Source organism: Stegastes partitus, unplaced genomic scaffold, assembly GCF_000690725.1.
Source record: "Stegastes partitus isolate 25-593 unplaced genomic scaffold, Stegastes_partitus-1.0.2 Scaffold1015, whole genome shotgun sequence".
Classification (NCBI taxonomy): Eukaryota; Metazoa; Chordata; class Actinopteri; family Pomacentridae; genus Stegastes; species Stegastes partitus.
Window position 1 is genome coordinate 110,058 of NW_007578746.1, and position 25,477 is coordinate 135,534.

General features: G+C 39.1%; 1 protein-coding gene across 1 annotated transcript in view; it reads right to left on the minus strand.

Moving 5' to 3' along the window:
• nectin4b (nectin cell adhesion molecule 4b) overlaps nt 1-25,477 on the minus strand; it is a 32,321-nt gene that overhangs the window by 3,494 nt on the left and 3,350 nt on the right. Inside the window, exons 2-10 of the mRNA XM_008295014.1 lie at nt 22,749-22,949; nt 18,832-18,999; nt 14,809-15,087; nt 10,987-11,104; nt 7,450-7,601; nt 6,959-7,124; nt 5,506-5,581; nt 5,191-5,250; nt 2,882-3,079 (exon numbers count right to left, since the gene is read on the minus strand). Coding sequence (XP_008293236.1) covers nt 2,882-3,079; nt 5,191-5,250; nt 5,506-5,581; nt 6,959-7,124; nt 7,450-7,601; nt 10,987-11,104; nt 14,809-15,087; nt 18,832-18,999; nt 22,749-22,949 — 1,418 coding nt within the window. The remainder of the gene's footprint in view (nt 1-2,881; nt 3,080-5,190; nt 5,251-5,505; nt 5,582-6,958; nt 7,125-7,449; nt 7,602-10,986; nt 11,105-14,808; nt 15,088-18,831; nt 19,000-22,748; nt 22,950-25,477) is intronic.

Here is a 25,477-nt window from a genome sequence, read left to right on the forward strand (position 1 = left end):
GGTATCAATGTTAATTCAAATGCTGATCGTATGTTTTGATTATCCACAAATCTACTGGGGTAGATAAAATGAATGCAGGACTTTATCAAATTAAATTTTGAGCTTTTTATGTCTTTATTGCAGATCTTCATATATGGGTGAGGACTTTAGTCAAAGTAGCCTGTAAACCTGATACATTACATGGTACCTGATACATGCCACAACGCTACAAATAGAAACATGTCTTGTCAGATTTCATTTAGCAAAGTTCTGTGGTTCCTGTTACAATTGTGCGTTTATACCAGACAGTGCCAATATTATTTTTTCTCTGTTGCACACAATATATAACACACAATCAGTATGAAATACTATTCTATAATAATTTTATTCTTTTATATATGTAATAATTAATACATTACTTTATGTAATGATATACAAATTCACCTGGCCAGTTGAACTACTATAATATGACTCCCCCAATTATATGTATAAAACCCAACAAATCCAAGGATTCCCTCTGAGCAAGCACATGGTGACAGTGGAGACACGGTGGCAATTCATTGGGGGATGTTTTTCAATCAGTATTTATTTTATTTTTTTAAAATAAATTATGCTATTCTATAATCTTTTTTTTTTTTATATTTAATAAGTAGTATAACATATAATGATACACAAATCTAAAAAACCCAACAAATCCAAAGATTCCCTTTGAGCAAGCATATGGTGAGAGTGGAGAGGAAAAAAACTCCCTTTTAACAGGAAGAACACTCGAGCAGAACCAGGCTCAGGGAGGGCGGTCATCTGCCTTGACCGGTTGGGGTGAGGGAAAAGGGACTGCACAGAACTATCATCTGTGCCTAAAATGTTGTGGACTTCTTTTTTGATCGTTTTCCCTTTCCCTCTTTTTTAAGCTACCAGGAGCGCTCCCTCCCCCACAATTTTCTTCCTGGCTGAGGTCTTCTAGCGCTTTATCTTTGAATTACATGCGCCTGGACTGTTTTGGACTTCGTTTTTCTACTTCGTCCTCTTCATCATCTTCTCTTCCTCTCTTTTTTGATACACCAGGAGTGCTTTCTTTTTCTTCCTGGCTGACCCCTTCCTGATCTTTATCTTTGGGATTGGACGAGTCTGATTCAGCAACTTCATTCTCTAATCTGACATGTTTGCTGCTCCTATCCTCGATGTCCTCGTCATCTTCCCGCAGTATTTTTCCGGATGAACTTGGAAGAACATCCTGACTGACTTGATGAGGAACTGGAACATCGGCAGCGACAGAATCCTCATCATCTGAGTCGCTGAGAGAGTCTGATTCAGAATCAGTATCATCAAACTCATCCCACCAGCGGAATCGTTTATTTTGATGATCGTCATCTTCCTCCTCTCTCTGCCGACGTCTTGATCCTTCAGGCTGAGGATCGTCAGCTTCTACTTCGAGGATTTCCTCATGGATTACCTCCTCTGCTCCACCAATCACGTCGTACCCAACGTTGTCAATGACATGATGATTGTCAATTTCAACCATGTCAAGGTGCCTATTGGTAAGAATGTCAAACACGTCCCTCAAATTGTCCAACACGGGTTCTTGCACCCCGTCACGAAGTGTCACTCGAAACTCCTCAATAGCTACGTCGGCAATCTCGGGATATACCAACCGAAACATGTTTTCCATTGCAGGCAGGCTGAATGGAATCCATCCACGACGATTGGGAAGCTGATCAGGATTATCCCCTCTACTGTCCATCTTTTTGAGCAGTCCTTTGGTGTCCAATCTCAGTCCTTTCTGGTCTGACAATAATGTTGGCTGGTCCAGTTCTGAGCTGGAAGTTTAGAGGGGGCCTATTAAAGCACTCTGGTGACGTCTTAAGGGATAAATAAGTGACGTCATAAGGGACGTCATGCCACATCTTTTTTTTCTTTTTTTCTTAACGCTTTATTTAACAAGTGCACGTGTACAAAAAACATGGCGGAGGACTAAATAACAGTGACAAAGGCAGGGTCCTCGCCAGCCTCACAATAAACTAATCGGCCCGTTACGCTGCTGCCTAAAAAAATACGCTGCAAATTGGGCCGATACGCTGTTTTCGAGGGTATGTAACCTGAAAATATTTAAGAACAAGCGCCGATGGAGTTTCACTATCGTCTTCGCTGCTAACGCTATTCGCTAGCTTATTCGCCGCTAACCGTTAGCAGCGTTCGCTAAGACCACTCGTCCCCCCCAAATCAGATGTACTGTCAGCACGCATGCGCAAGTGTTTCAAAACGTGCTACCAGTGTCTTGCAGCACAGAAAGCCGCTCGATAAAACGGCTTAAGCTCTACTCGTCCGGTGTCATTATTCATCCACTATACAGCACATAGGCACGAACAGTTGTGACATTAACAATGACTCAACATGTCTCCTGTTTCACTTTAACTCTCTTTGCCATGTGTATGACGCGTGCTGTGTTGCGTCGGTCATGCTTTTCATTTATGTTGCATTGCTAAAGTTGTGCTAACCTAGCATAGTGTTAGCTAACAGCTTTACAGCCAGGAGTTAACTGCAGAAATACAAAATATTTGAGAGTACAGATCAACCGCTCATCACTCCGTCAGCTTGTTATTAATGATATCAGTGTTAATTCAAATGTTAAAGGTTTGTTTTGATTATCTATGAATCTACTAGTGCAGATAAAATGAATGCAGTACTTTTAACATTGGCTGAAAATGAGGATTAAGCGGTGTATAGATAATGGATGGATGGATGGAAATCACAATATGGTGGAAATGGGCTGCTTGGCGGAGGTCTGCGCTCTCCAAGTGCTTTTTTTTTTAGTTCTCTTTAGTTTCTAGTCTTGATGACAGCCAGAGATGCCACAAACTCAGCAGTACATCAAATGAAACTAGATCAGTCTGATGTCACTTACCAGCGACATGTTGCTGTTCTTCAGGTATGACTCCACCCTCCTCCTGCGCTCCTCCTTCTCTCCGTCCACCTCTGATCTCCTCAGGCTCATCCCGTCATGCCAGACGACGGGACGTCCCAGTTCGTCCACCTCCACCTCTCCCGGAGGCCCCCACTTCCCCACCAGGGTGGACTGGCTGCCTCTGTAGATGGGACGCTCCTGCAGGCAGAGAGGGGGGCGACGGTCACAGCACTGACAGCAGCAGTTTGGTATCCTGAAGGATTTATCTAAATATGAGCCTTCTTCCTCTTTCTGAATCAAACACTTAATGGCATTGAGTGTGAAGTAACATTAGGAAAGCTACAGCGGCTCTTCTGTGGGGTTTTTGTATAAATTTGATAACTTTCCTTTGAAAATGGAAATATTCAGCCTGTCCCTTGGACATTTCTTTGTTATTGGATTGTGAAAGCCCTGAAACTAAAGGTCGTCACTGAAATCCATTTTTTGTTGGCTGAGCTTTCCGTAACACAAAAATAATTAAGTTATGAAGTCATTAGTCATCAAACAGACAAAATACCTAAAATAATATCTCTTCAAATTTCAAATACGAGAATCTGCTTCTTTTTTGTTTTTTAAATTTTGCTTGATCAATACAGACAAGTCATTAATTTCAGTTATTTTTGATTACTTTTTTTTTTTCTATAGGTACATAACTTTTCTTGCCTGCCTACTCGCCCCTTGGAAGCCTTTTTAAAAAACTTCTCACATGCTATAATGCATGAATTTGGTGTAAAGTTGACCATTTTCATTTAACATTTTGAAAAATCAGCATGTACTCTGGATGTTTTCTTACTATTACAATGCAAATACCCCAAAACTATAAGTCTCCTCTGAAATCCAGGCTCCAGAATTACTTTAATTATAATGATTGACGAAAATCTTGCCAAACCACATTGGACTGGTCAGCCATTGCATTTATTATCCATGATAGTGGGGCTGCAACTGTGTTTTTTATAATCAAAATCATGACTATGCTCCAAATACATAAATAAGTTTTTGCTGCCCTTGTGCCCCTCTGTGAGCCTTTTAAAAAAGCTTCACAGACTCTCTGATGGATTGATCTGGTAAAAATCTAATCTTTTGCAGTGACAAATAGTAAAACTTAGCGCATACTTTGGGCATTTTATTATTATTAGAATGTAAAAGCCTTGAAATCCAGGCCACTTAATTACTTAAGTTGGTTGACTACAATCTGCCTGATCAAATATCAGAGTTATGTTCCAAATTTATCAAGACATTTCTTTATTTTCTAAAATGTAAAAAAAAAAAGTTTCACAGACACTACGCTGATATTTTTACACTGCTTTTTTTTATCTGATCAACATTTTAAAACACAAAAATATTTATTTTACAGAGAAAATGCTAGCTCAACTCCCTGAATCATAAATTTGGTATACATCCTATAATTTTCTTTTTTTTTTTAAAACGGAAAATTAAGTATACACCTTGGGCATTTTATTATTATTAGAATGTAAAAGCACTGAAACTAAAGGTCTGCTCTGAAATCCAGTCTACTGAACTCGTTTAATTGTTGGCTGACGAAAATCTTCATGATGAAATGTCATGATTATTATAGTTTAGCCACTAATCCAGTTGTTACCAAACGTTTTCTGTTTTGGTTGACTAAAATTAATCTGCATGTTTTCCAAAAATGTTAGAAAATAGTTTCACAACCCCTAAAGCTGATATTTTCATCCTGCATTTTTACCTGGATTAACATTCTGAAACAAAACAAATATTTAATTTACAGCATTAAGCAGAGAAAAGGTTTCAAAGCTTGGTAGAATCTGCTCTTTTTACATTTTTTCCATGACAAATAATTATCTTACATTATTCCTGAATAAATAGCTTGTTTTCTATAGCTTACACATTAATCCACTTTTTCTGCCTCTTTAAACACATTTTAAAAACGCCTCTCATATTCTCTGATGTATGAATTTGGTATTAATTTGACTTTTTTTCAGTTAAAAATGGTTAAATTCAGGATGTTCCCAGAGCATTTCATCATTATTAGAGTGTACAAACCTTGACACTAAAGTCCAGGCGACTGAATTAGAAAGTTGTTTTTTTTTAATGGTTTATGGATTCTTCTCCAAAGTCTGTCATTTTATTCGACATGTCTTTTTGTACTGAATAAATCTTGCTAATCTGAATCACCCAATCAGCCTTGCTAGTATCAGATCACTCTTATTTCTATATTTCACCCTAATTAATCATTAACTCATCCACTCCACATGTTTCCTTCTGTCTGCCTCTTTTGGGAAACTCACCAGAGACATTTGGCTGTTTTTCATCCGGCTGTCTACTCTGAGCAGAGCGTAATCGTCACCCTGGGAAGAAGAGAGGAAAGCGAAAGAATATTAGCAAAGATAATGAATCACTGGGAGTGAGGTATTAATGATACGTGTCTGTGATCGCTGCGTGTTGTTTGTTTGAAGCCGCAGCAGCCTGTAATCATCGGCCTCCGCGGCAGACACCACTGCTGACTTGCCATCGGCTCCACCCGACCGGGCGGGTGTGTCGGCCCGGTTTCTCTCAATCTGCGTGTTATTGTTCTCAGCGGGAGGGTTTCTGTGTGTCTGTACCTGCAGCCTGAAGTCTGTGCTGAGGGAGTTCACTCTCCTGAAGGAGGCCTGTCTGGAGAGGGTTTTAATTTCATCCCTGGGAAAAAAGAAAAAAAAAAAAGACAGCACATTTGAGGGATTTATGGAACAATAGTGTGTCTGCAAATTTCAGAAACAGGTGATTTGTGTAAACAGTTTAACCCTCAGAACCCCGAGCAGATTCTGGGCTTCTTTTTTTCTTTTTTACTTCTGTCATATTTGTTCTCACTGTTCCAATCTATGGAAACAGCAGTAAGCACGACTAGAAGCAGAAAGAGCACAAAAATATGTTTTGAACAGTTTAAAAAGTTAGAATGCCTTAAATCCTAAAAGAAGAAAACATGGAAGTTTAATTTCTTGTTTGTTTATTTTGCAAAAGGAAATTAAAACCTAAAATGTACAACATTTTCCCAGGTTTCCACAGGTGTTACCAACACTGGAAAAATGGTGGCTCTCCATATTATAGATATTTTGCTGATTGCATTTTTGATTTGTTTCCATACTTGTTGCCTATCTGCTCCATTAAACACTGCCTGCAGTTCAGCCGAAAAGTCACAGAACTGCACTATAATGCCTTAAACCATTAAAAAAGAAAACGTGACAGTAAGATTTCTTTGAATATTCATTTTAGAAAACATTTAAAAACCTGGAATTCACATGTGCAACATTTTTCCAGTTGCTCACAGGTGTTCCCAATAAATAGTGGCTCTACACACGAGAGGTTTTTTACTTCTTAAATATTTCTAACACTTGGCTGCTGCTCTGCTCTGTGTGAAGCCTGCAGTTCAGCAGAAAGTCCCTAAATGGTTTTTTGTTTTGTTTTTTTACATGACTGTTGATTGCAGCTAAAGTACTAATTGCTTCTTTGATTCTTTTGACAGATTCTGATTAGTACAGTTTCTGCATTTTTAAAAGCAGAGATTGGTCGAATAAAGTGATCACATATAAACATTTTAAGTTTTCCAATGGAACAGCGTGAATGAGTGAGTAGTTCATGGACCGTCAGAAAAGTTGACAATTCTTTCTATTTTTAAAGATAAACTTTTCTGATTCCTCAGCGGCGAAATTCACACATTACAGCAGCCAGATAGAAAAGGAGACAAGACAAAAAATAATAAATAGAAATCTATAGTAAAGTCTATATCCACTATGTACATTTTTCACATGTTCAGATATAATAAATAAATATGTAGAATTGCACTTACAAAGTTTTAGACAGTAGCCGTGTTATAGTTTTTACAGCTTGTAATGATGATAAATTGCTTCGTTTTGATGTTTTCTGTTTTTTAAGTATCACGTCTTTCAGACCCAGTGTCAAGTTTTAGGGTTCGGAGGGTTGAACACAACCAAAACATGCACACTGAGGCTAATAATACAACTATTTTCCAGTTTTTAACCGACATGGGCTGCTTCAAGAAAATCTAGTTGGACTCACGATTTTTCATTGAGCGCCATCTCAAGCTTTTTGTTTCTGTGTCGGTGGTGGCGGTTGACCAGCAGGACGACGATGACCAGAAGCAAGACGAGAGCTCCGGCCGAGGCTCCGATAATGATCAGCAGCAGGTTATCAGGAGGAAAGTCAGACTTGCGTTGAGAAGTCGCTAAAAAAAAAAAAAAATAGGAAGAAGACATGTGAGTCTCACAGGAGAAAATCATCTTTCATGCAGCAGTTTTCCAACCTGAGTCCAACCTCAGGTGTTCCTGCCTTCAATCCACCACAAGGGGGCAGCATATTTGCATAATTACTCCAAAGGCAAAAGGAGAGTTTAGCATTTTGCTTTTTTCAAACTTAGCTTCTCTCTTGATTCTTACTATCCATCTTCTCATTTGCTTCTTCTAAAATTCTAACAGAACATACAATAGCAGCACAGTTTCTGACTCTAATCCAAAGCAATTTAACTTATAGTAAAGTTTTGTTGCACTGACCTGCTACTGTCAGCATGTACTCTGTTCTTCCCACTCCAACAATGTTCTGGGCCACACACTCATAGACCCCACTGTCATTCATGCGAAGGGCTCGTCTGAAAACGAGTTTTTCTCCGACCGTGGACACCCCATCTGGTAGCGCTCCTCCTTTCCTGTGAAAAATCAAAAGAAAAATTCATCATTTTGCAGAGATGTCCCAAAGTGCTGACCCTCACAGAAACCTATGATTCATTACTTGAAACAATGGCCGTGACTCATTTAGGAGCAAAGTGCAAACCTTTGTTCACGTTACGAGAAGGAAACACAAACAACTAATAGCATCTGCTCTTACGCAACAGCAGAAAATGCAACAACTGGTTTGCATGACGGAAGTAATGCTAACCAACCACCACCACAGGATCAGGTTCGCCGCAAAGTGCAACCACCAATTTGCACATGCACCTGAGCCAAAACCTGCTGGGCTTACAGCGAGTGCCCATTGATCTGAATAGACCAAATAAATAGTAGGTTTGGGGGATTTAAGCAAGGCCGGCTACAGAGTCCCACACTGTGCAGCTGAACACATCACAGGCCACATAATGGAGAGCCGGTTTCTGATCGGGTCCACTGAGAGGGGTCATGTTGCCCTTCTGGTTTCACTGTGCTGCAGCAGCTATTTAACTGCTGCCTCACAGCCCCCAAACTGGAGCCGGCTCAGATTTCCGTTCTCAAAACCCCGCCTAGCTCCTCTGACCAGCCTTTTATAATCCAGTCGCAGGTGGAGATTGCATCTGACACGGAGGAGATGGTAGAAAATGATAGAGATAAAGTGAGTAATCCACCTTCAGCAGCCAGAAAGATTCTAATCTGGGGCGTGGAGCTGATTAAATCTGTGGGAGTGAATCATCACAATATTAAAGAGGGAAATAGTTTATTGTTTTGCAGTTAGGGAAACTAAGTAGTTCTATATGTTGACCTCTGAATAAAAGAACATTTTGCATGTTATTCTTGCTGAGAGTAAGACGACAAGACTGGTGCACTGTGACATCCACCCATAAATGTGAAGCTGGAAACAGCAGACGGTTAGTTTAGGATAAAGACTGAACACAGGAGGAAACAACTGGTCTGAATATCACCTAAAGTAAAAGCTGAGTTCACTAATTGACACAAATAGTGATATGAGTTCAAATAATACAAGATGATGGTCAGAGCAGCTCCTGTCCATCACAATGCATCACAATGTTCTGCTTTCTGTTTCTTTTTAACCTCTGAGCTGAGTGATGGTCCATAACTCAGGATTTATGCCGGCATAATTGTATTTATTATTTTTGAACTTCAAATCGTCCATTAATCTTTATTTAAACTTAGAACGTAACACTGACATGAGTCCATAAACGATATGTTTGGATATGTTCTTACACATACTATTCTTTTCTGCTAAATGCTAAATTTCATATTTGTTTGTTCCTTTTTGTACTTTTTAAATGTCTGACTGTGTTAATGTACTGACACGATTGCTGCTTCAATTCATTTTACCCTCTGCAATGACAATAAAGGAATTACTTTCTATTCTATTCACAGCAGACTATAATGCTTACAGATTCCCATTAAAGTTTATTTTCTTTGGATACGTTATAGGCTTAGTGCTTAAAGAAAAACAGAGTTTTTTGATATAATAGAGAAACATAGATAAAAGGTGAAGATGGGCCCTCTGTGCAACCCCAAATGCCTGACTTCAATTTATGGTCGAAGAGAATAGATCTTTATTGTCATTGTAAATGTTGTAGAGCAACTGAAGGCTGCTTAGCTGCTCTTGGAATTGGCAGCATCAATAAAAGAACACAAGAGGGGAAAAAAATCTAAAAAAAACAATTGCACTGTAGCAACACCTGTATGTGTTGAGCCTTAACTTACATTTTTTAATTAGTCAGGCAGCTTGTAAGGCTAAAACTGAAAGTTCCCAACCTCATTGTCTTTGTTAATATGTATGATATACAATTTAAATTAGTCAGGTAAGTTTGCAAACTATAAAACACTGTAGCGTCTTAACCTTAACATTTAATTTCATCAGGTGCATTTACATTTCATATTATAGTGCAGAGTTTAAACTGCAATATGTAGGATCTTAAGCTTATTATGTAAACTTGTTAATTCCTGACACCAGTCTTATTGCTCTACTGGAAAGCAGTTTGGCTCGATGCCGGTTGTTTTAAATGTTCTATAGAAGTAAAAGGTGACTTGACTTGAACACGAATGACTTGTTTAACTACATTACCTCTACCCACATCCTTCGTGTGTCATGTCTTGGGAACAAATATCTCAAGACAAGAACAAAGTAAGACATGGGGATTTGTGAAAAGGCTGCAGGAACACTAAGTGATCTTCAGAAATTGTGGCATTCTTTTAAAGCTGCTGCATGTGCATTACTTTATGCACAATTTCCTTAAAAAGCTGCATGTTTGGTGACTTGGAAACTCGTATACTTTCAAGAAACAGTTTTGGGAAACACAACAATTGTTATATTCATGAGAGAGTTACACAAGACAACAGAAAGACTGAAAAAAAAGGGGGTTGATGTGACTCTTACCTCTCAAAGTGATAAAAAAATGTCATGGTTTGTGTTTAATTTATGTAAAAATCAATTAATAAAAACAACAAGATGTAGTTTTATGTGGGGTCACTTCTTTAGTCAGTCGTCACATATATAACGTCAACCTAAAACTACGTATTTTTGTTTAATATATTGATTTTATTGCAGATTAAACAACAGATTTGATTGTGTTAATTCACCTTTAGAAAGAGTAGCTTTTATTAGCTTTATATTTAAGGCTGTATTTATCTTAGCAACTCTCAAAAAAATGTATGTCCCAAATTGTTGACCCACTTTTGACACCAAAACCTAAAACAAGCCTCTCGGGCTGTGCGTGTCTCCACAGCGGGTCTCCACCAAACGTATGCATCAAAGGATCTGCGAGGGTGAAAAGGTTTAATCCAAAATAATTTTACTATTTAAAGATTGTCTCATGGCTGAAATATGTTTCACTCAGCACACAAGCATTGGATCATTGTGTGCACAGGCATATATCTGTAATGGCTGGTGCAGCGTCTCTAATTAAAGCGCAGACCCTGTGTTTTAGCAGGCATTAGAGTGATATTTAAAGCATGGCACTATGATTTAGTGCTTAACATGTGTCTCCTGCTCTTCCTCGCGTCCCTCCCTCGTGTGAACATATCGCCCTCCCTCTTTTTTTCCACCAACTTCAGATTTCGAAACGAGACACCGAAGCTTTTATTCTGCTGTGAATTGAGGAAAGAAAGACGCCTCCCCCTGTTTTTTTTAGATTCAAACACACTTCTTTGTTGTTTGCGGGTGTGTGTAGCCCATGTGTATGTGCGTTTGTGGTGGCTCTGCTCTATTTTGAGTCACATTCCGATGCCATGTAAAGAGCAGTTTAGATAGTATTACAGTGGGCTGAATGAACGTGTAATTGTCACCGTCTTCCCGGCAGCCACACAGAGATAAACTTTACACAGATGTATGAGCAGCAGAAAAAGTACCATGTCCAGGAGATGTTGTGAGGTTTGGGGTATCCGCCGCCTTCACACGAGAGCTCAGCTTTCTCCAAACCTGCATACCACTGGCCTGAGGACGGGGTGATGCTGGCATCTGGGGGGTCTGACACAGAAACACACATACGTAAGCGTGCAACAACGCAACCAAATACTGAGCAGGAGAGCACAGAAAGAAAGATCTAAATACACATGTTCACACCACAAACACACCAGATGAAGATGTTTTCGTCTTATTTAACTCGTCTACAAAGACAAAGCTGCATGAAAATCACTTTTTGCGACAGTACTACCTCATATTCACACTGATGAAGTCTACAGAAGTGGGAAAAAGTAGTTTTGCAAGTCACTGTGTGCCAAACTGTGAGTCGGTGTGTAGCTTTTATAGTATGTTTACACTGCTGCAACATGAACGCATTCAAATGTGTTATAAATATTTTGTACATTCATAATACTCTGTACAATACACATTTTTTTAGGAATCTGTGCAATATCAGTGTTTTTCTACATATAAAAGAACCCTATGTAATATTGTTACGTTCTGCCTTCAAAGGAATCTGTGCACATCTGAATGTCTATAGATAAAAAAAATCTGTACAATATAAACAAAACTTAGTTTATCCATCCATCCATCCATCCATTATCTATACACCGCTTAATCCTCACGTCATGGGGGGCTGGAGTCTATCCCAGCTGACTCAGGGTGAAGGCAGGTTCACCTGGACAGGTAACCAGTCTATCACAGGGCCACACTTAGAGACAGACAACCAAGCACACTCACATTCACACCTACGGACAATTTAGAATCACCAATTAACGTCAACATGTTTTTGGACTGTGGGAGGAAGCCGGAGAACCCGGAGAGAACCCACGCTGAACGGGGAGAACATGCAAACTCCACACAGAAAGATTCCGGTGCCCCCGGCAACCTTCTTGCTGTGAGGAAACAGTGCTACCAACTGCGCCACCCTGCAGCCCAACTTAGTTTATTCCTTGTTTATTTTTTCCAGTATTTTTTTTATTTTTCTATGGCTGTCCCTACCTTTTTGCATTTTATCCCATTTGCTGCTGTAGATTTCCCAACTGTGGGATTAATAAAGGGTTATCGTATGGGATCGTATGGGATCGTATCTAATCATATTTTATTTCATTGCATCGTATTGTATCAGATGTTTTGGCATCTTATCGTATCAGATCTTATCGTATCTTATCGTATCAGATCTTATCATATCTTATCGTATCGTACTCATGTTATAGCATCTTATCATATCATATCGTATCATATCATGTCTTATCTCATGTTATCGTGTCTCACTGTATTTTACTGTAGCCTGCCTCATCGTATCCTATGTTATCATATTGTAACTTATCTTATCGTATCTTGTGTAATTGTATCTTATTGTATTTTATCGTATCATATCTTATTGTATCTTATGCTATCCTATCATATCGTATGGTATCATAACTTTTCTTATGTCATCATATCGTATGTTTTCGTTTTGCATCGTATCGTATCTTAGCATATCATATCTTATGTTATCATATCATATGCAGTTTTATCATATATTATTGTCTGTTTATTACTCCCAAACAAACTTGGTTTGATTTGACAGCAAACTGATTCTCCTCTGTTTCTGTGCAGCACATTATTCCAGCGACACATTTACGATTTTCAGTAATTACTGAGTGACGTGTTTGGTAAGTTTCTGACAACTGACGACAATGACAATCATTACAATCCGAGCTGTCATCTTTTGCATCTTTTCCTCCTCCTTGCAAAATGTACAGCCTCTAAGTATCTGCAGCAACATCTGTTCATTCCACACCGAGAGCTTCGTGACTTCAGGAATCATTTGCCTGTCAATCCAACAGACATCAAAATTATGACTCAGGTGGAAGTCATGTGACTCCAGTCCCACACCTTTTCAGTGAACTGTACATTGAAACAAAGCGCGATTGTTGAGCAGTGAAAGAATGAAAGTTACTTTCGGTCAGCGTCAAGGACAGAGTATTAATCAAACACTTTCCCAGCTCCGGATCTGCCAATATTGCTTAATGTTTAGCTTCTCTCACACATTTATTCTCACCGACAGACAGTTAAACCATAAAAGTGTAATTTGCTGGGAAACTAGAAGATAAAATCTCATCGGTTGATCTAACCTTTGATGGGAAAAGCCTAAAAAAACCTACTGCACACTAGCGTTTACAAAAGAAAATCGAGATTTTTGGTTTCACTGTCACATAACGACACAAAGAGAGGAAATGCAAGTGGTAGTAAAAAACAAAAACTAATTTAAAACAGTGGCAGGACTGTTTGGAAAAGAGTTGAGAAGAGTATATTAAATATGTAGAAAGCTTTATCGTCTCATAAGGGAAGTTTAATTCACAGTGGCATTCTAAGTTGACTTCTTGAATAAAATAAATACGATTAATCTAGAGTATACACGGTACAAAATGAGTCAGCTTGTGACATACCGACACCAAGTTATCTAGGTTAAGTTATTAAAGTCCAAACTACCTCTGGATTATCTGGATAAGCCAGGAAGCCACTAGCATTACATCGTTATGAACACAGTCACTATAAAGACCATTGTCCTTCGCATTGTGGCCCGTGTGTTGACCCGAACACGCCCCGTTTCGCTGCAGATGTTGTGACACTGCTGCTGTAAAAACATGGGCGTCGCTATTCTTAATAGTTAATAACAGTTGCATTCCGCTGAGGTTTTCCTGTTCGGAGCTCTGCTGATATAAATACTAACTCAGTGGCATCACTTCCTCACAAACACACCTTGGCAAAACAGAGTGATGGTTGTTGTTGGCTACAGTTGTGCTATTCCTGCTATGAGAATCAAAAGCTTCCGCAGCTGCATGTTGTGGGATGGTCACCGGAAATAAGGAGTTCAGATCAGATGTGGGGGAAAAAGCGAGCACAGATCAATAAAAATATGTCAGAAAACAATGATTTGTCTGAATTTGTTTGCAGTTATAAGGGCTCCTCCCACAGCTCCTACAGTATTGGCAGAATATTAAGGTACTATTTGGTGACTCGACATCAAGTTTAATTTTAATATTAAACAGTGAAGGCAAAGAATTAAAGAGGATCTTAGCAAAGCTTCATCTGAAAGGAGGAAAATGGGAGCTACTAGTACAGTATACACCAGATCCAGGAGTAAAAAGCATCTGGTTTTATTTTCTGTTGATGACTAAGAACCAGCTGTGTCTCAGTTTTGTTGCAATTTCGCTGCACGTTTTGTAATCTGCTGAAACAAAAAGCCGGATTCTCTGAGCAGCGATGTACGCTATCGTCCCACAGTGCAAGGAAATGGAGGAGCAAAGCTGCAAAAACACTGAAACAAACTCTGGACGGTGGTGAAACAGCTAATTGAAGCATTTAGTCGGTCGAAAAACAGTTCGTTTTCTATTTTGCCAAGTTTTTTAAACATTTGAAAGTCAGTGTCAGTTCATAGGTGTGTTGCATGTTTCCTGTAAGTAAAAAATGTTGAGGTGTACTAACGTCTTGTATAACAACTGCAAGACATTACATTGTGACTTCAGTATAGTAAAGAGTGCACAGCTTGGCATTAGGACACATTGTGGGGGAAAAAGGTGTAGTTCTCCTTTGTTTCCAGGTAATACGTTGAACTCTGACACACAGTGCATCCTTGATTCCTCATACTGAGTTTCACTGCGCCAGAAATATTATTTCTCAAGTTAAACCAGCTCTACCTTCAAGAAAACCAAAGCTCCAGTCTCCTTTCCATCATCTCCATCATCTCTCCATCACACAGCGCCATTATCAGCTCTACTCACACTGGACCACCAGACGGTTGGAGATCCTCCGTGGCTGCTCCAGGCTGGGATGCGACACCAAACAGTCCAGCTTCTTCCCGTTCATGCTGCGCAGCGGGTGGAGGGAGTAGTAGCTGGACACGGAGCCGCCCTCGCTGGTTCGGTCCTGATGCTGTCCCGGCAGGTCGGTGTCCCAGGACAGACGGGGAACCGGTCGACCCACGGCCCGGCAGGAGGCGACCACGCGGTACGACTGGCCCTCCACCAGGATCACCGGGTCGAGGGAGGAGATGGGTAGAACTAAGAGAAGAAGAGGAACAAGGGGAGTTGAGGAGATGTGGTTCAAGATTGACGAGATTGAACGAACAAGAAGACATGATAGAAAAACATTCCTTCAAAAAAAGAAAACGTATTAATTAATGAGGAGTAAAGACAATGTGAATGTCGGGTGTATTTTGTTATACATAAGAGCTTAATATGCTGTATTTGCATTGATCCATTATGCTGCTGCTTTTACGGATTCAGCCATGATTTTGATTTAGAGCTGAAGTCAGAGTTTCATTTGTTCACAGATTCTTTGAAGTAAATAGTTGATTTAAAAAAAAAAAAAAAACCCTTTCAGAAGAGTTTATTTAAAGTTATTTTTATTTTTCCAGTTGCAATACGTCCTCTTTGTTTTATTTGACGAGCTGCATCTTTCTAGAGGTTATAATAACCCTGACTGTTGTATCTCCACATGTATTTTGAAGGAGTACCATGACTTTTCACACATATGTTCATGGGGCCCAGACTGATGACATTTATGGTTTTTAGCTAAATGGAAACAAACGCAGCACATTTTAAAGACATACATTCTGAGTAAACGTCATTTGGTCGACAAAATGTCAAGAACTGGCAACTTCCATCGGCCAAAGTTGGTGAGAATGACATAAAATTTGGTTTTGTGATCTCAGACAATGAACCGTTCTCGTACTTTTCATCTAGCGCCCCCTACAGGGTGACATTTTTGGCTTTTGGTAGGGATGCACAATGTGAAATGAAATATTGGCATCCACTCCAAAAGAAGCTTAAAAGTCTACATATTCTACATGGAAGTTAAAGCAGTTTTCCTGTTTGGCCCAGTAAATCTGTACATCTGTAATTCCCCTACAAGATAATATGATCCCGAAATGTTTTTGTTTAAGTGTCACCACTTGAACCTTGCACAGAATTCTTCACAATGTACAGAAGCAGGATGGGAATTCATGCATTTTCTACCAAACTTTATCGAGTTCCCGGTCATTTAGAACGAGACTTGTGTACGCAAATGTCACCTTTGATGTTTTTCACATCGTTTGTCTTTCTGGCACCAACTGGTTCAACACGGTCGTGATTCACGCCTGAGTCACGTCTGTCGTAAACAGTAAGCGTCTGATTAAGTCTTTCCGCTGGCGTTTGGATTATTAATGCAGAAGACAAAACACGTAGTTAGTAACAACAGCTATTAGGGATTAACAGACAAAGCGAAGGGCAGCACCTGTAGAAAAGTCCAACTTTAGAAGCAGAGACACCAAAACAACATGACATCACAGTGCTGCTGCCCTGCAGGCAAAATGTGCTGCACTCACAAGCACAAGTTAAATAATCATTTTATGTAATAATTAAAGAGTTCTCAGCGAGATTAAAGAATTTTCTTGGGGATTAATAAGTTTTATCGTGTTTTAGCTCATCTCAACTGATTTTATCTTATCTCATCGCACCATCTCATTTCATCTCATCACATCTTGTCCCATTTTATCTCTTCTTATCTAATCTCATCGTATCTCATCTCAGCCAATCTAATTGTAACTCATCTTATTTCATTTCATCTCATCGTATCTTCTCATAATTTATCTGATTCTATCATCTCATCCCATTTCTTTTCATCATATCTTATCTCATTTGATCTAATCTCATCTTATCTTGTCCCATTTTATGTCAACTTATTTAATCTTATCTCATGTTATCTCATTTCATCTTATCTCATGTCTTATCTTTTCCTTAGTTATCCTAATTCCTTCTTTCTTCTAATAAATAAAATACATTCATTCACAGCCAAACAAGCCCAAAAGAAATCTGTGAACTGGCCAGAAAGAGGTGGACATAAAACATTTTAGTATCAGTAAATGCACACTTTATTATGAAGAGGAATTTAAGGGAAGTCATTCTAGTGATGACGTGTTTGCCTAATTCAAATTTTCGCCCCGTTTTTTTTTTTTTACAGTTTCACATTAATTTATGCGTTAAACTCTGAAAATGATCTTCCAATGGTCCACAATCCAGATGTGAGAAGCTGTAAATCGTTAAACCTGTTCATACACCCGTTTGGGTTACCTTTAGTCACAAAAATTATTTTATTTTAATTTACAGTTAACACACTCCTGAAAAGACAAGATTAGAATTTATCTTGTTTTTAGTAAAGATTGAAAGACTAAATGTGATTTAAAGTAGGTAAAAAGAAATAATAATTTAGGAGCTTATGTAGAATTTCTCGTTTTTTGTTCGGTATCAAACCTGCATAGACAGGTGACCTCCTGTCCATATGTACACACATAAAAACCATCATAGCATTACTTCTATATGTGTTGCTGACTTGGTTTTCTGTTGTTTGATCCTATGGTTGGTTGTCTGCTGTCTTCTGGATTCACGACTTTGTTTCTGACGTATATTAGAGGTGAGATCTTTTCTCGAAGCCTCGAGGGTGTTTTTTTTTTTAATCTCACCTACGCAACTTGTGCTCCTTTGTTTTGTTGGTTGAATGAATAAAATAAAAGTATGGATTATGCAAATCCACATTTTGAATGTTCAAAGGGGATCCAGTGCTGGAGGTTGTCGGTTGCTGCTGTGTGTATTTCTGTTGGGTTGTCTGATCGGTGGCGTGTTCAAACAGGCCTGCGACTAAACTGTCACTGCTAATGACTTGCGGCTAAATGAGAAAGTTGGTTGGAATTGATAGCATCATTCCTGGTTTTACTACACGAAAGGATCCTTCCCACGGCTGCTGTGATTCCACCGAGGTTATTTCAGTGTAATCTGCTCAGGAACTGATAAAGAGGGAGGTCGAAGGTGCTACTTTAGATGCTCCAGTGACAATGACTGCACAGTACAACCTATTATCTCCTCAAAGCGTTTTCTTTGAAGTCATTTGAAAAGGCGAGTTTCGGTATGGTGTAGATTTGTGAGTTGTCTCCAGTGAAAACCTGCTTGTTTCATGTTGACCATACAGGTTAATGATCTATACCATTTATATCAAGAGTTAGTGTGGGCCACCTTTTTCTAGACGTTTTTTTTTTTTAAGAAACAAAATCAGCCTTGGAAATAGGTGACATTTTAAGACAACACACACACTTTGAGACATCTGGAAATTCCAGATCTACTTGGCACGACTTCATGATATCGTCTCTGAAGCTCAATCCTCAAACGTTGCAGCTTCTGCTTAATACTGCAATTTTACACTGACTGCAGTCCTCCTGTGTGGCTCCTCTTCCTGTTGCGTTTTCTTTTGGAGAGGAGGTATCGGGGAAATTTAAGGACAAAAAGTGTAAGACTCTTTCACGCATTCTTGTGATTTGGGGATTTATATATATAAAACTGACTTGACCTGACTTGACTTATCACACGCTCCATCAAATCCTGTGGTTCAAACCTGCTTATCTTTTATCACAGAACACCTACTGCGCCTTGTTTGGACACCAAATCAGCCCACTAATGTTTTTACAGGTGAGCTCCTGTGTAACCGCTGTACAGGTCGATTCTGAGGTGTTTTCTTGCTTTTTGAGACCTGCATTTTTTTTGCGTTTCTCACTTGTAGTAACGGAAAAAATAAATTCACATTTCACCCACTAAAATTTAAAATATGCTTTTGGGGTTTGTGGCCACGTTGGCAAACCGACTGAATTTCCCCGGTTACAAGCTCTTCTTCTTTTTCTGTGAAGATGATTATGGTTTAAACATCATTACAGCAGCTCTAACAGGATTAGGCAGGTGTGTGGGAGAGAAAGAAGGGAAGAGGAGGACGATTCTTACTCCACACAGTGAGCGTGATGTGTCTCTCAAAGTTTCCGTTGGGGAAGGTGGAGATGTGGCAGGTGTAGCTGCCCTCGTCTGACTCCTCGGTGTTGGGGATCAGCAGAGCGGAGTTCAGCGTCGGGCTGCTGCTCTCGAACCTCACCCGGCCGGAGTAACGTCCAAACTCTGATGAAACAAAAACTTCAGCTGAGCACCTTCAGCTTTAACGGAGACAAAAAATACATTTAACTACTTAGTCGAAAGCGTTAATGCCAAGAAAGGAAAATAAATGGTTAGACATTGTCAAAATAAACCTACATTTGTTAATCAAGGTACGAAACGAGAGTCTCCTGACGTGATCTCTGTTCAAATCACACTGTGGAAGGAAATTATTAACTTAAGGAAATTATTAACTTAAGTAAAAGCCCTATACTAATATGAAACTGCACTAAAAGAGAAAATAGTTGTGAAAAAATCTGTTTAAATAAAAGTAAAAACCAACTTATTTAACATTTGCTTCAGGGAACAGTTGCTGATTCCCTTTTTTTTTTTTTTAAACTGTGTGGTTGATGAGGGCACATACAGTCGTCCTGAAATGTATTCAGACCCTTTTATTAAAGAAAAGGCAAAATTCACAATAGTCCATCAAATAACTAGAAACTGAAAAAAGTAATAATAAATTAAAATTTGCTAAATTATAATTTAGTGAAATAAGACATTGCTTTTGAATTGTGGTTAAAAAGAATAATTTTTAAAAAAAACTGTGCCGGACAAATTAGAGCACTTTGCTGATGAGCAGTGGACCAAAATCCAAACACCTGTCAACAGGTGCAGAAGTCTGATGGAGAGTTACAGATGTTACACCTGATTGGCTCAAAGGGTTGTTCGACTAAATATTAAGTTTACGGGTCCCATCATGCTTGTTTGCTTTTTTTTTTTTTTCTATTTCTGTTGAACCACAATTCAAAAGCAATGTCATGATTTTCATCCTTTTTTAAAATTTATTATTACTTTTGTCAATTCCAACTTATTTCAGTGACAGCTGAATACATTTGAGGACGACTGTATGTTGTTCTGTACTGAGCAACAATAGAGCAGCACCTCACCTGACAGCCATGCTGATGGTTGTTGTCTTATTTTTTTGCACCATGTCAACTTCAGAATAGAAAGTTAACTCACCCACTAAGCCACTGTTATAACAGGTAGGATTTGGTCGTATTAAAAGCATTTATATTCCTGCACAGCACAACTTCCATCAGCATTAACCAGCCAGAATGTCTCTGTATAGATGCAACTTAAGCTTAAGTCAGCAAAACAAACATCTACTAGACCACCAGGTTTGCACATACACTAAACATCTGCCATCAATACAGCGTGAACCAGCATCAGCAAAGCTACTGGCTGTTGTCATGGATAAATTCACTGGCTACAGTTAATTAACCTACATGCACATGCTAGTGTAGGTAGGTTACACTGCATATTGAAGCTGACGCCTTTCTTTGACTTAAAGTTGAATCTGATGATTTGATGATTGACTGATTAGGAATGCATTTGGGTCTAGTGTTTCCTTTACTTTAAAAAAAAAAATATTTTGGCACTTCACTGTAACTGCATGTCACGCTATGAGCGACTGACTTTCCGTCTGGGCGTCCAAGATCATATCATTTCACACCCACACGTACAAAAATAATAATTTGGTTTCATTTTCTCTCATGTAGTTATCTTCTCAAAGTGTAAAAATGCTCTGAACTTACATTTTAATCCAACATAAATAGTTAAAGTTGGTGTTAAGGAAGTCGGTTCTCTCATGTGAGTTTTAAATAATAAATAAGGAAGAACTAAAACTGTTTTATTTAATTTATCTTTAGGGAAATGAATCTGACAGAATCAATGAAACAACCTGTTACATCCAGCTTGGTTCAACATATCAGAAGCCGAATCTGATTTCTTGTCATGAACGCAGTGACTGTTGTTTGATTTAGTGTTGCTAAGCTATCTAAAATATGTGCAGCAGTAGTTTTAGAGTTACAGTTTTTGAATAGTCGCAACTATTCATGAAGTGGTACTCTACAGACACCCTGACTGCAGTGGCCAGTCTGGTCAAAAAGGGTCATACAGTGTGTGATGTGTTCACTCCGTAAAACTAGAAGAGGAGGTGCAATAAATTCAAAAAAATAATAATTCAAAAGTCAGCCTTTCTTAAATATAAAGCTGAGCACATCATACACATTGCCTTTATTCTCCTGCATCTCTGAGCTGCAGTCCATCAGTTCTTAAGGAGAAACCACTGTATATAACATTAACAAGAACATTTTATGTGCTCATGAAACACTTAAAGTGTTAAAATGGGAACGGCTAAAAGATTGGTTAATGTTATTAGTGACACCTGGTTGTTTCCTGCTACAGCACTTCAAAATATCTGCTGTTGAAAAGGTCATAAGTGCACATTAAAACACACAGCGTCAGCCTCACAATATGTTTTATCAGTCTTTGACTAAAAATTCTTTTGCAAAACACTTTCATAAAAATACCTAAAATATCTGTCTCAATAGGATTTAGATTGCATGCATAGTTGGGGTGTATAGTTTATTGTAACCGAGCAGTCACTTAATGCATATTTGGAATTGTTATGCACTTTACTGCAGTTGGAATCCCATAATATAATAAGAGTGCAGGTATGCTCGGCATTTACAGTCATAAAGGCTCTTTAAACACTATTTTTAATGACTTACTGTTTCATTTCTACTTAAGCGTAGTTAAAGGAGCACTTGCGTCTAAAGCACCATGAGTTCAGCGTTGATTCCTCGTTGAAAACTGGACGATATCCAACCTCTCTTCACCATCCTACCAACCAACAACCCAAAAGATACTTATAACATCATAAACGTGCCACAAAACACCAATTTTGCTTCCCAGGTTGTAGGCTGAACCTGTTCTGAACGTCACAACCGACACTAACAGTCCTGATGAGGAGCAGAACACTTTATTGTTTACTGGCCATAAGGTTGATGTTATATCGCCTGAGGTACAGTTCCTAAACAAAGGCCCGGTGAGTGTCCATGCAACCCAAGCATGCAGCAGATGGTTATTTTGCTCGTGAAAATGAATGCTTGCACCCGGTGTCATATCCAAAGAGTGCAGCAACTGTATTATCTGGTGGAGAAATCAGCACTTGAGTTGACTGGGAGTGTCAGACACATACAGCTACTATGAAAAGGAATCCCCACAATGGAAGTTTGTCCTCTTTAATGCTTTTCAACACTGAATAATAGTCAATATAATTTGCTTTTTTTGATAAGAACATCTATGAAAAAAAGAGTCTTTCATGTCAAAGTGAAAAAACGTTTTTTACAAAGTAATGTCAATTCATTCAAAAACAGAAAATAGTATTTACTCCCTTTAAAGTGGCTCACCTAATTCAGCAACCATGCAGCAAATTGGTGCTAGAAGTTTCACAGTTGGTGAAATGATGATCACCTGAGTGCAGTGAATGTGTCTGACGTGATTGTAGCATAAAGATACCTGCATCTGGAAACTGCAACTACTGGTAAATCAGTACTCCAGATTATATCTACAATATGAAGACAAAGGAGCCCTCCAGGTAGCTCTGTGAAGGGTTATTGAAAAGCATCAGTCAGGGGATGATACAAAAAAACCTCCCTGAAAGTGCAGTAAATCTATCATTAAGGAATATGACACCTGTGTAAATCCACCTAAAGCAGGAAGTCCTCAAAACTGAGTGACTGTGCATGAAAGAGACTAGTGAGGGCAGCACTACGTAGAAATCTATGTTCACTTTGACACAAAAGAGTCTTTTTTGATCTTGTTAAAAAAAAAAAGAAAAAAAATCTATACCAAATTCACCATGATTCAGCGTTTAAGGAGCAATAAAGGAGAAAACCAGTTTGGAAATGGATGTCACTTCACTGATCTACCTGTGTGGCCGTCCGTGAAGTGGCCTGTGATGATCTGGTCCTTGCTGCCGTCTGGAAGCTCCTTGTACCAGGTGACTTGCACCACCCTCTCCCCTTCCTCCTCCTGGTAGTGACAGGGGAGCCTGGTCTGACCCTCTGCCGGGAAAACCAGCGAGGTGTCGGGCTCAGGAGGCTCCACAAAGTCCCCCTGAACAGACAGCACTGAACAGAAACAGAAAGGACTTCATGAGTAACAGAAAAGGGAATAAATGTCGGGAGTGGCTGAACTATTACATTTAATTTTGGGTTATTTATCAAGATTTCTCTACAGCAGTTTAGGCTTCTTTAGCCGCTGGTCAGAGAAGTAAAAAAACCTTAAGATACATTAATTTGGTGTGGAATAATCACTGCTATTATGACATTTTGTGCACCAAATCACGCTTATACACTGTAAACGTGTTTTTGAACTGTAGTCGAAGTCAAATTAATCTCAATTTTAACATCCATCCATCCATTATCTATACACTGCTTAATCCTCACTAGGGTCACGGGGGGCTGGAGTCTATCCCAGCTGACTTAGGGTGAAGGCAGGTTTACCTGGACAGGTAACCAGTCTATCACAGGGCTACACTTAGAGACAGACAACCAAGCACACTCACATTCACACCTACGGACAATTTAGAATCACCAATTAACCTCAACATGTTTTTGGACTGTGTGAGAGGAAGCCGGAGAACCCGGAGAGAACCCACGCTGCACGGGGAGAACATGGAGACTCCACGCAAACCGGCGACCTTCTTGCTGCGAGGCATCAGTGCTAACCAACTGCGCCACCCTGCAGCCCCTCAATTTTAACATGTTTGGTCAATTTGAAATCGTTGAGATGGATGGTAAGATAGTAATTAAAAATACCTTTGATCGAGGAAAAGCTAATCCCACCAACTCAATATAGCTTGCTTTTTTTTTTGAGCCCAAATATTATCCTTTTGAGTGCATTTTCTGACATTTCACAGACAAAAAAAATGAAACTCTCAAGGTTTAATGTAAGCTGGATGTAGCCATATGTTTTTTTTTCCTTCTCGACTGCAGCAGCAGACACACTATATGTACACAACAAGGGTTTGACATTATCCTATAATGCACAGGACACGAGGTCGGGTGTAGCCCATACAGGTTTGTATATTGACAGACAAACACATTCACTCTCACACCTACAGGCAGAGGCCACTTTGCCGAACCTGCTCCTCTGCTGACGACATGAAAACGTGCATAAAGAAAGGAGGGCGGTTCAAATAGTTGGATCTTCATGCTCTGAGGCGACGGTGCTAAAAACCTGGACAATGGCGCTTTTATGCCAGCTAAGTCTTTCTTTGAAAGCAGAAATGTTTTCCTGTTTGTGAACAGATGAGCTACTGTGACACAGCAGAGAACCGATACTTTGCCCCGAGGCCACTTCTGTACAATGACACAAGGCCCCGGGGTGATTTAATAATAAAACACGTATATTTATCAGATGAAATAAACAAACATTAAAATGTCCATAACTCGGGTTTTGTTGAAGTTAGTTTTGAAATAGACAGCTATGGGAGATTACTGAAGATTTACTATGTGAATAACCAAAAGAAATCCAAGAGTAAATCTATGTTCATTGTGGAATAAAACATGGATAACTGAGTATCACTGGAATAGAAAGTTTTAGTGTTACTTCTTAACTGTAGTTGTTTTCAGTTGTCATTGTATGAGACAAAAATGTAAATGACTTCACTTAAAAGGCACAAGCACAGTAGCATATAGGGACCATCAAAATGAATAAAAAATACAATTAAAATCATGCAGAAGGCAAAAAGTATCACAAAATGGAAAACTGGACTTCACTAACCCTAAAAAAATGGTTTGTGTCTTCCTGATGTCCAATTGCAACCCCATCCTTTGTGTCTTTTGGTGGCAAAAACCTCCTATTTTTCATTTATCAGCAATTAAATTTAATTTGTATTCACTGGATCTTGGTGTTTGTTGCTTGTCTCACATCACCTCTCGACACTTTGCTTGTGTTGCTGTTTATAGTTTGATTTATTTAGTTTCATTTTGTATGCAGTGTTTGTGTATCTCAGTATTTCACGCTGAGTAAATCTGTCTCTTTGTTTGGTATTTTGGTTTTATCTGGTGCCAGAATAAATCTCTGTCATCTAAGATTCTTTTGTTTTTTTTCCCGTGAGACACATATACAGTAAAAAGGTTTCAAGATTTTCCTTTAATTTGCCACTGCTCTGTATATATGACAAACTAAAGGAAAACCTTAAAACCTGTTGGCATATCCAGTGGCTCTGTCATGCTGCTGGGGGCTTCTGCTGCCATGGTTTGGGTCCACTTGTCCCTTCAGAGGAAACTGTCCAATCAATACAAAATTGCTCTGAGCGATCATCTCCACCCTGTAACAAAAACATTTCTACCCTGATAGGAGCAGTTTCTCAGGATGCCCCCATCTACAGGGCATGAGGGCTCACTGAAAGGTTTGATGAAATGAAAATGATATCAGTCAGATGTTATGTCCTTAACAGTCACAAGATCTCCACCAGAGTAAACACCCAGAAGAGATTTTGGACTGACATGTTAGATTGTGCTCTCCACTACCATCAGCAATTTTACCAAATGAGGGAATGTTTTTTGGAAGAACCTTGTTCCATCTCTATGAAACTTGGAGAATCTGAAACTGTACTGAAGCTGTTCTGGTGGCTCAAAATCTTACTAAG